Here is a 10833-nt window from a genome sequence, read left to right on the forward strand (position 1 = left end):
TTGGATAAACAACACTGCGTCGAGGCCGACTGATTACCTATCCAAGTCTCGGTCAAGAAGGATTTTCGAGTCCTTATTGACAGATGTCATCTCATTACCCTTCTTAGTGATGTGAGGTGTTATAGATTATTGGGCTCAGCACATTGAACGCCTTGTTATTTTATGATTAGGTATTCACAAGTAAGTTTTAGAGTTCGGCATTCTGACGGCCGAACCACATTCACCATCAAGACATCCATCTCTTTTGAGTACTTGTGTCCGTATAGTCTGGTACCGGTTCATCGTGCTTATACTCTTACGAATATAATCACCGTGACCAAACCCAACGCCGACGATCTGTGAACTTCGTAAGACTAGCAACCTTGTCTTTAGGCCCTAAAACCCGAAAGCCGAGACGTGTTCCTTCCTCGACGGCAATCGCAAGGTTAAGAAGTCAGCAGCGCACCCAACGCAACATCAACACATTTTACTCCCTGGCTGAGTTGGCACACCCCGTACACAACCGAATGACATAGTTAACTTATTAATTACTCAGCATGTGTGCCACGTAGGCTTGGTAGTTTTTAGGGTAAACAGATATGTACAACGAGTAATTCAATTGATTGAACGTGATCATCATTCCATTTTTGCGTATAAGGAGGAAGGGTTATTATTTTCACTCGGTTAAGAGTGTCTAATATTTACTCTTACACTTGTGATTAGGATTCAATCTCTCGTGTAATATTTAGTAACTGTTCTAAAAATTCCCACCTAGTGCCGCTTAAGCAGCTGGCCACCGTCCCGATTAATGCGTATATGTTTGAAAATTAAATAAGAGCGCCTAGACCTGCTAAGGCGCGCACCTAGCCCACCCAGACTCGCCTAGGCACCCGACTAGGTTACAGCTTACATAAACAGAAAATAGATAAATTTCATTTTGCATTGTTTTTTTAATAAATTGTAAGAAACTTGTTGAATACTAAAATGAACACACATTATATGTTTGTTCTCAATATTTTCATTATATTCCAATATTTCATAATATATATGTCATTTTATTTTGTAGTTTATATATATTTTAAGTATAAACAGACACTTATTTACACGAAATATAACAAATTTACTTAAATCTAGATTAGGCCCTAACCCGCTGTATGACTAACACCTAAAATCTTTTAAAATCTTGGTATTTACTTGTGCAAGGATCAAACTTAAGAGGCAGTTGAATTAGAGTTTTAATTGGCACGAATGAAAACTGAATTAAGCAATGCATGGGGATTTTAGGTGGTGAAAATCTCAACCATCACTGTCTTTCTGTTAAAGACAAATATACCCCTTGGAGGTAAAATCTATTGCACTTGGATTTTGCAAGGATTTGAAAGTGTTGTGACATAAAAGAAAAGGAAGTTCCTGTTTGGTCCATCAGGTGGTACCATTAATTTGTGCAATGAGTACACCCTGCCACATCTGATCTGAATTCCACATGAACTTTGCAGGTCACCTTAGAAACAACTTCTTATGCTTTATTGAAACAAAAAAATAAGTTAAAAAGAATGAATGGTAAGAGTTAAAAACAGAATGGTAAGAGTTAAAAACTCTCTCCCGCTAATATTTTTTCACAAGTGAATGGTTGAGTTTTAGATAAATGGGTTAATCATTAGAATGGTAATAGTTGGAGAGTTGAAAAGTTGAAAACTCTCTCCACGCATATTTTATTACGAGTGAATGATTGAGTTTTGAATAAATTGGTTAGTCATCTTACAATACACTAATACATTGAATAATGAGCACGTCAAAATGATGTGATATACACTCGCGTATTTAGTGGCACATTTGGACTGATCTCGCTTCAAATGTTCTTCTGCACCATTTGATTGCTCCAAATGTACCACATGAAGTGACATTTGTAAATGTTCATACTTCATAAACTATAAAACGAAACTGTAAAACATGATAATAATTCGCAATTACCCATATTTACATGTTTGTTTGAAGTACTAGCTTACATGACTCTTCAAAATTCATACTTACTCGGAACATAATCATTAGATTGACGATTGACCTTCTTTTTTTTCTTTCTTTTTGTTTTTTTTTATTGACCCTCTTGTGTACATCAAATTAGATAATTAGCTATTAAATTTACTATAAATATATACATATTCTATCCAATAGTCGAACTTAAGACATTCTCTTAATAAATGGAGATTGATACGTAGCTTATTTTGGCATTTCCGGTTTAGTTATGTTAAATGTTAACAATATTCTTCTTTATTTTAGGATTTCCAAAGAATTAACAAATCTAATTATTTAGTTTGAGAACAAAACTGAAACTATGGTTCAAATGCAGAGCTCTGAACCGAATTGACTTATAGGACTATTGAGTCCAATAATTTATTTTGATGACCAAATTGAAACTAATAAGATATAAATTCAAAAAATAGTATGTTCATAACATGATTGGCCAAGCAACAAGCTCATTACGATAAGCCATATTTAAGAAATAGGTAATGATATAGAGTCAAATTTATAAACAAAATGATATAATTATTGATTATTAGATTATCACTTAAATGTTAATTAACGTGTTTATTTTTTATTGGTAACACATTATTTGAATTACAAATTTAATTTAAAAACTTGACTTCGTAATATTATTCTTCAAAAAATAGTATGTCCGTAACATGATAAGATATAAATTCAAGAAATAGTATTTTCGTATTTCTTTTTTATGTCAATGAAATGTTTGAAATCTGACTCACACAATTTCAGAGATGGATTGAGAGATCAATCCAAAGGATTTGGATCCCCTCCTGAGCTCAACATCCTGAGTCTACTAAGTAAATTATATGGACCATTGAATTTTGATCCAACGACTATAAATATAAACTCTTTTAAAAATTATAATAATTATAACCGTTAGATTTTGATCCAACAGCCCATGTTATTTGCTCAGTAGGCTTAGCATGCTGAGCTCAGGAGAGCATCCAAATCGCAATCCAAAAGGGTATTAGGAACAGTGGCATTGGTTGTTGTGCCTCTGTCTAGGGTTTAGATAACTTAGATTACAGTACAAAATTAAAATAATTAGTTGGTAATTAGGTTAAACTAATTAAGTGTTGCTTCGTATCTGAGTTGGTGGGAATATGCCCGATGGTGTCAGGCAAGTGACAAGTGAGACAGTAAAAACACACACACACTCTCTCTCTCTCCCCCCTCGTAATTCCCTACTTCTCTTTTTTCCAATATTTAATTTGAAAATTCTTGTAGGACCTTGTTAGAATTTGATTTGGATTACATGTATTATTGCATGATAGCTGTATATTTGTATTTGTATATGCCAGGCCATGGCAGCCACATATACAACCAGAACCTCACAGAGATTGTATTGCAGATTATGGTTTTATCACAGTTTTATGAAGAAAACAACAATTCACAGGTACATAGTAGGCACAGATGCTTTCATCATCTTTCAAAACCATATGTTCATGGAGAGATTTTTAGTCCACCAAGAAACACGATACGGTACACTATGCATGGGCAGAACCTTTGAGGGATCAAAATGATCTTTGGCCCATCTTGTTTTTTTATTTTTTCTGTCTTCATAGATATTGTTGTATATCAATCTAAACCCTTAAAATTCAACAGTGTTCTCGAGTCAAACTCTTTTCTATTCTGAGTTGGCCTCATTTTCCTCTCCGTCTCTCTTATTGCGGTGCAATCTTCACTTCTCTTTATTCTATCAACCTTTTTTAAGCTTTAACCATTTGTATTGTAAAAATTATCTTGCTTAGTCTTTACCTCATATTCAGCTTCCTGGGTTTGTAGAAAGTTTCATATTCAGCTTCCTGGGTTGGTAGAAAGTTTTTCGTACTCTATTGAAAGGTTTATAATTTCTTCACTTATATTATGATACGCAGACTTAACAAATAAAAAGAGCAAGCAAACAACTAAATGAAAGTAAAAATACTTAATTCATCATGTCGTACAAATTTACAGATCTGAAATTCCGACGGAAACTTAGAAAATAAAAAAAAAAGAAGAAAAAAAAGGAAAGGATAAGAACATTGTGAAGGAAATATAGCTGTGAACTGTCACCTTGTCTTCTCCAGTTCTTGCCCGTTGTTGACACAGAAGCTAAATGCAAGTATTAGATTCCCAGTCAAAAGTTACAGTGTACATTAAAGAATTGAAGGCCGGCTCCTCCTCGTAAATTGTCTTCGTTCGGAAGCTACCTAGTATTAACACAAGATAATGGTACAACAGATAAAACACACATGAGAGATACCGTTTACTCAGGTACTGCCAGCTTCCGTTGTCGTGGCATATGGAGCCAGAGTGTTTGGAGGCAGGTTGATTCCACCTCCTCTCACCGATAGGTTCGGGCCCTTGACAGAACTAGCCTTGCTCACAAGGTTTGAGTCAAGAAACACGACGATCACAGTTATGTCATCGTGGAAATGGCGGCGAACCCCACGGTCAATCTTCTTCAAGTCCGAATACCTCATCTCTCTCTTTTTTGCTGCTTCTTGCAGGGCGGTTTTTATCAGCCTTTTTGCACTTCCCTGCATGAGGTTGGGAAACAAAAGTTAAATTCTCTTCTGTAAAGGAAAGAGTTTCCATAGAAGACTGACTTGTGAGCAAGAAGTAATAAGAAGGGCAAATAAATCTGAAGTTAAAATATAAGAACAGTGGTTCTTTCTCCCCCACAAACCCGATGTTAAAATACAGCTAAAACTTATAGGTCAGTTATTCATCAAAGACAGGAGGCACACCGGAAAATGTTGATTCTGACGACTGTGCACATAATGGAGTGATATTCCTGTCTAAGAGTACAAGAACCAATACAGATAAATTTACTTGGCCTAATTATAAAAGTCCGAAAATTTGGTTTATAGAAACCCAGTTGAATGCTCTACTGTATCAATATGCACTGCCTACTGCATGATATCTAATAGCAATTTGAATATGTCCTACAAAACCATGGGCTTTCAACAGGATCTAAACAATGACTTCATTGAAGGATCATTTCAAGTATCTCACAAGGTGACATCATTTCTCCATATAGTCAGCTGAGGTGGCTCTATTCATAGAGCAGGCTCCACTCTTACATATGGATCCTACCAGCAACCGATGTGTTGCAGATTTTGGAATGCATACACATCCAATAACATACCAGCTTTCATTCAATTCAACGTACCAAAACACGATAGAATTTTGATAACTTGCAGAAAGTCTTCAGTTCATGCTGACCGGGACTTATAAGGCAATCATTTTCTCTTTTTACGTGGAGGCTAAAGGCACAACTAAGCAACAGCCATCCTAGACCCGAACTTATAGGGCAATCTTATGATCTTAAAAAAAATCCAACTTTACTTTCTGTGAATCAATGTTCTAAGTCTGGGAGACCGACATAGGTTAGTGTGGTAGAAAATTGATTTCTTTCCCAGTATTATCTCTAACAAAATATGGAGATACGATTCTTACACTAGCAATAAGTTTAAAATGACAACTGCTCCCTGATTCTACCTTCAGGTACAAGCATAGTCGATCTTTTTTAACAAATATAATCCCTTTATCGTTAGAGTACTAGTATACTATTGAACAATAAATCTTACATTTCGTGGATGTTTTTGAACTATGTCCACTGCTTCCTGATTGGTGAGGTGTTCCCAGAGCCCATCAGATGCAAATATAATAAATTGATCATGTGGCTGCAATTGGATCGCTGAAATTGCTGGATCAGCGCTCAAAATTGGTCTTTTGATAGGGTCCCGAAGACGAAACTTGGAAAACAAAGGCTCCCTGTTAAACTCAGCCTTTTTTAAATACACATCACCAATAGATCTAGAAATCTGCAAGATGCAAAATGACCAAAATCAGAGTCACATCATAGAAATGATCAACCAGATCAAGTCAAACCATCTATTGTGTAACATTGCAAACTAAAAATAACCAAATGTTGTCCACAGAGTTTGTCTTCATATATGATAAGCTGCCACCTAATGGTGATCACACATCTTGTTCCTCCGTGGAATGATATTTATCAAGATTTGAGTAATGATCTACCAGAGATATCACTGGTATTTAGATCTGAACCCAAATCACTGGTCTGAAGATGTGAAACCATACCAACCACACAATATTTTCCTTAGACATGAATGTTTGAACTTCATTATTCTTTCACACATAGCCAGAAGCAATCTAGATCAGTAAAAGTTCCTGATTATTTTGTAGCTTTGTTAAGTACAACATCTAGTTTGAGAATTCCCACATTCTTGCTTAGCAATTACAAGAAAGCAAGACAAACTTGGAAAGAGCATGAGAAGAAAACTTGATCCACTTTTAATCCCATATAACTAGTAAAATAGCCAACGCAACACAGATACAGTCATCTGAAAAACATAAAGGCCAATAAACTTCTTTGGGGGATAGGGATGGAGAAGTATAGTTAAACTAAAGCTATAGGGACCCTTCCAGCATGCACTATTGTACTATTATATTATGACAGAACACAAGTATTTACAGCCACTTGGGTTCGGTGCAAAGAAAGTAGAGAAGTTATTTAACGAGGTCTAACTCCAAGGAGCTAATATCAATAACCATTTCCTGATACTGTAAAAGAGTACCTGTATTAAGCCTTTCACACGCCATACATTATGCTTCAAAACTACGATATGTGGATCTTCAGGGTGCAAGGATTGCAGCTCCTGTCTCACAGATTCTATAGAGGCATTGTGCTCTTGTGACAACTGAATAGAGAGCACCTCCCCTGTTGCCTTCATTATTCTTCCCAAAACAGCACGGGAATCACCACAGTTAGCAATATAAAGAGTTCCATTACAAATAACACCAACAAGGCAGCACGATCCTACTGCTGCAATCTGTGGTTTCATAGGCCACTCCCTAGTAACTACGGAAAGAAAACCCTCTTCTGTTGCTTGAAATGCTTTTCGTATTACCTCCACAGACATGGACTGCTGCTCCAAACAAAATCCTGCATATTACAAAGAAACTCTAAATTTACAACAGGAAGTTTATATACAAATCTAAGACCAAATGCACTTAATGGAGTGTAAAGTTTACTTTCTGTACACTACACCATTAGCTGCTGCTAAGAACAATGCAAAATCATTGACTTTAACCTGCCTTTACGGCACACACTAAACTTAATTAAGGGCGACTCATCTTTTGTTAACATTAAAAAAAATAATCAAGCATGCATTCTCAGGGTTCTCGATTCAGATCGTCATTTTGAACATGCCTTTGCAACAAATACTAAACTTATGTAAGAGCGAGTTATCATTTTGAACACTAAAAACATAATCAAACATGCGTTCACAATGTTATCTTCTTTTCAACTCAGCAAGGTTTGAAATCCCAACTAATGCACCACATAGCTAAATGATGCCCTCTATTCTAAATCTCTTCCCTTCAAATTCCTCACCAATACAAGGGCCAAACAAAATTTCAATTCAAAAGCCACAAAGCCTACAAGGCTTGCTGAAGGGACTCAAAATGTTCAGAATCCCATTCGAAAGGCTAGAGTCACTTACTCTTGAGATGTTGAAAGAGGTGATCATTGATATAGCGTGACGTCTCTGGCCCCCCATGGCCGTCATAAACACCAACAAAAGTACCATAGGCGCCAGATTCATGTGTGCTCAAACCACCCGACTCGAGCTGACTCTGATCCTCAAGTAAATTGTTGGCCTGAACTACAGCCATTGAGAAATCACCATTTATGTGCTGGCCTATGTCTTTGTACCACAGGAGCCCGTCTTGGCGACCCCCGGAATCTGCACCAGTATGAACGTATCGATTCGACCTCGGCCGAAAACAGGACCTCAAGAAGTTCATCAACTCTGATAACATCCCTCATTTCATCCAAACAACCTCCAAAATCTCCACATGTAAGAACAACTTAAATTAAACCCTCTGCCCCCAAAATTCCAATCCTAAACAGTATCAGTATTGCCCTCTATTTCTCAGCTCAACTATTCACTGCAAAACACATCCACAGCAAAAAAATACAAGTAGTCAATAAGTGCACAATTGAAACTGTTTTTCTTTCATTCAATCGGAGCAGGACAATCAGGACCCAACAGATCAAGAAAACAACATAAAGCAGCCCACCCTTACACTGAATTTCAGTTGGGTATTGAACCCAAACAGAAGGAATGACGAGTTCAAACCCAATATTCCCAAAAACCCATCTGAGTTTCCATTTATAACAAAATACCATGACCACAAAAGCTGCTGGTATTGAGAAAAAAATCAACAGAAACTTAATGGGAGGTTTGAAAATAAAAGTCCCTTTTTTATTCGTTAACAAAGAGCTTGGTCAGCCATTTGATAATCCAGAAGGTCTCCCCTTCACATTGCTAAATATGAATCTTGAGTTTTCACAAATTCCAAAAGCACCCAAATAATCTGAATATAAAAAGAACTTTTCTTTCTCAAATACCAGGACCTAGAAGGCAAAAGGAGACTTACCCAATTCCTAATTTGATTGCTTCTGCTTGTTGGAACCAGCTTTTTGCAACAGCTGAATTGGAGGAAGATCTAGAAGGTCACGTGGGTAGGGAACCATTAGATCTGTGGATCCATGAAGTCAAAAACAAGGAGCAAACTTTTGGTTCATGTATTCCAATAAGTGCTTGTGGAAGACGATGAGATTGTTGAACAAGCGGAGAAAGTGAATGGGAGCATTAAAAAAGGTCTCTGGGGAGGAAAATAGTGGGCAAAACTGAAAAAATGAAAACTTTCTCTTTTTCTTCAGCATCCAAGCCCCATAAAAGACCAACAATGGAGATTGGAGAGCTTGAAGCCAGCAAAGCAAAGGCCCAGCTATGGGCTCCACACCACTATATGCTACAGAGGGTGAGAAAGAGAGAGGAAGAGAGTCAATGAAGTTAATACTTTTGACAATGATAATGTGTGAGACAGTATTAGGGGCATTCCATGAACTCCAGCTTATGTCATGACACGTGGAAGAGGTGGGAAGGTTTCATGTGACATGTGTGTCTCACGAGTTATGAGTCACCCGGCTAAGGAATTCAACTCTGAGTGCTTTTTTGCATGTCACTCTTTATTATGGTGTAATGTATGCTCATTATTCTATTTATTATTATTATTTAAGTTTGAATTATGAGATTTATGCTTATCTACTATACAAATCTTGAAATTCAAACTCATCTAATAGTAATAAATAGGATAATAAGCATACACTACACTAAATAGTGATGAGTAAAAATACACGCAGTCAACTCCAACATAAAAAAAATAAAAAAATAAAAACTATGGAAATCAACTGTTTTTTCCAGGCGAAACGATGCATTTCAAGTCTTTGTTAATACAATTTGGTTAAAAAAAACAATATTCTTGTTTGAATGTCGATTCAAAATTAATTATTTTAAATAAATATAATGAACAAAAAATAAATAATGAACAAAAAAAAATAATTAAATAATAAACAAATAGCATTATTCTTGATTTACGATGTAGATACCATTCTCCATATTTTTGTTGTTGATATTTCTTTGGAGTAATTAGAATCTCCTCTTTTCAACTTGTTTGGATAAGGTCTGGTTTGGTATTGAGGTGATTATGAGAAAAACTGGTATAAAAAAAAGCTAGGAGCTGTTTTTGTGTTTGGTAAACATTCAGCTTCAGTTTTTTTCACAGTTTTGGGTGAAAAAAAAGTCAAAAACAAGAAGCTGCAAAATCCAGTTTTGAAAAATCGGCTTTTTTTTCACATCTATTTTACATAAAAGTTTACCAAATACTATAATACTGCACTTTTACAAAAAAGTTTTCCAAACACTTTGCTGTTTTATTTCACAGCACAGCAGAATAAACTTTTTTTCAAAGCACAGCAATACCAAACCAGCCCTAAACATCAATTCCTCAACAAAATTTGATTCAGAGGCTTTGATCAATTCCAACTCATCATTTTTCTATTTATTTAATATACAAAATTGTTATTTTACTATTCATTAGTACCAACTTCTAATAGAGATGAGAATACATGTGTTAGTGGACCCTATCATCTCGTAATAATAGATAATTATATATCAACTTAAGCTAGCTAACAACTAATTTCCTACAATCTAAGAATTTTAAATTCGTGTTTTTTCAATTAAATTTTTTAATTTAACTAATTTCTCATTATGACTAAAAAAGAGAGAACTTTTTATTTCTATTATTATATTTAATTAATCTCCTTGTACGTAAGAAAAAGTCACTAACAGTTTCATAAGAAAACTTCATTAATTTGTTAAATTTTTTACATATAGTTATATGAGAAATGTATTTAAAACTTATGATACATTTGAAAATAAACGTATATGATTATATTTTAAATATACGAAGAAACAAAATGTAACAGAAATCTAAATATATCATAAAACTAAACGTGTCTATATTATGTACTTGACAATGAATTTTGAAAATTCTTCACCACTTCTAACTCGATGTAGCACCGGCAATACTTAAGTCTTGATTTCAGTACAATTAAAAAATTTAAAATCTTAAAAATATGTGGAGGTAAAATAAACAAATTAAAAACTTTGTGCATTTTTAAGGAAGATTGTCCAATCGATGAATTCAAAATAAAACAATTTTTTGTTGTTCATACTCACCTTCACTTTTCATTTTCTTTTCTTTTTATCGAGAAAGGGAAAATAAAAAATAAAAAATGCCTTGTAGCACAAAGTGATTGTTTCGTAACAAGATATTGCGTTTCTAGGTTACTGCTGAACGGAGTAACATAGTCTGTTATTTCTGGTTACTCACGCCATCACCTGAGTTTCGTTCAAGTCCAACCCGTAACAAGCCCATGTCCTCTACGTGCGT

General features: G+C 35.2%; 1 protein-coding gene across 1 annotated transcript; it reads right to left on the reverse strand.

The window, feature by feature from the left end:
• Positions 1 to 3927: 3927 nt before the first annotated feature.
• On the reverse strand, positions 3928 to 8818 carry LOC137725578 (probable protein phosphatase 2C 60). Its single transcript, XM_068464308.1, has 5 exons — positions 8473 to 8818; positions 7533 to 7980; positions 6606 to 6973; positions 5595 to 5831; positions 3928 to 4541 (listed from the first exon to the last, which is right to left on the reverse strand). Exons 2-5 carry the CDS (start codon positions 7849 to 7851, stop codon positions 4272 to 4274), a joined length of 1194 nt encoding a protein of 397 aa, XP_068320409.1. The 5' UTR covers positions 7852 to 7980; positions 8473 to 8818; the 3' UTR covers positions 3928 to 4271.
• Between the last annotated feature and the right edge of the window lie 2015 nt (positions 8819 to 10833).

The sequence above is a fragment of the Pyrus communis genome, chromosome 2, assembly GCF_963583255.1.
Source record: "Pyrus communis chromosome 2, drPyrComm1.1, whole genome shotgun sequence".
NCBI lineage: Eukaryota > Viridiplantae > Streptophyta > Magnoliopsida > Rosales > Rosaceae > Pyrus > Pyrus communis.

What these genes read in the sequence shown, in the direction of transcription:
- LOC137725578 (XM_068464308.1), bottom strand. Translation starts at nt 7,851, where the DNA reads ATGTTATCAGAGTTGATGAACTTCTTGAGGTCCTGTTTTCGGCCGAGG. An exon ending in GTGTGAAAGGCTTAATACAG is followed by an intron (nt 5,832 to 6,605) that starts GTACTCTTTTAC and finishes TGCATCTTGCAG; the next exon opens with ATTTCTAGATCTATTGGTGA. An exon ending in TTCAAAAACATCCACGAAAT is followed by an intron (nt 4,542 to 5,594) that starts GTAAGATTTATT and finishes AACCTCATGCAG; the next exon opens with GGAAGTGCAAAAAGGCTGAT.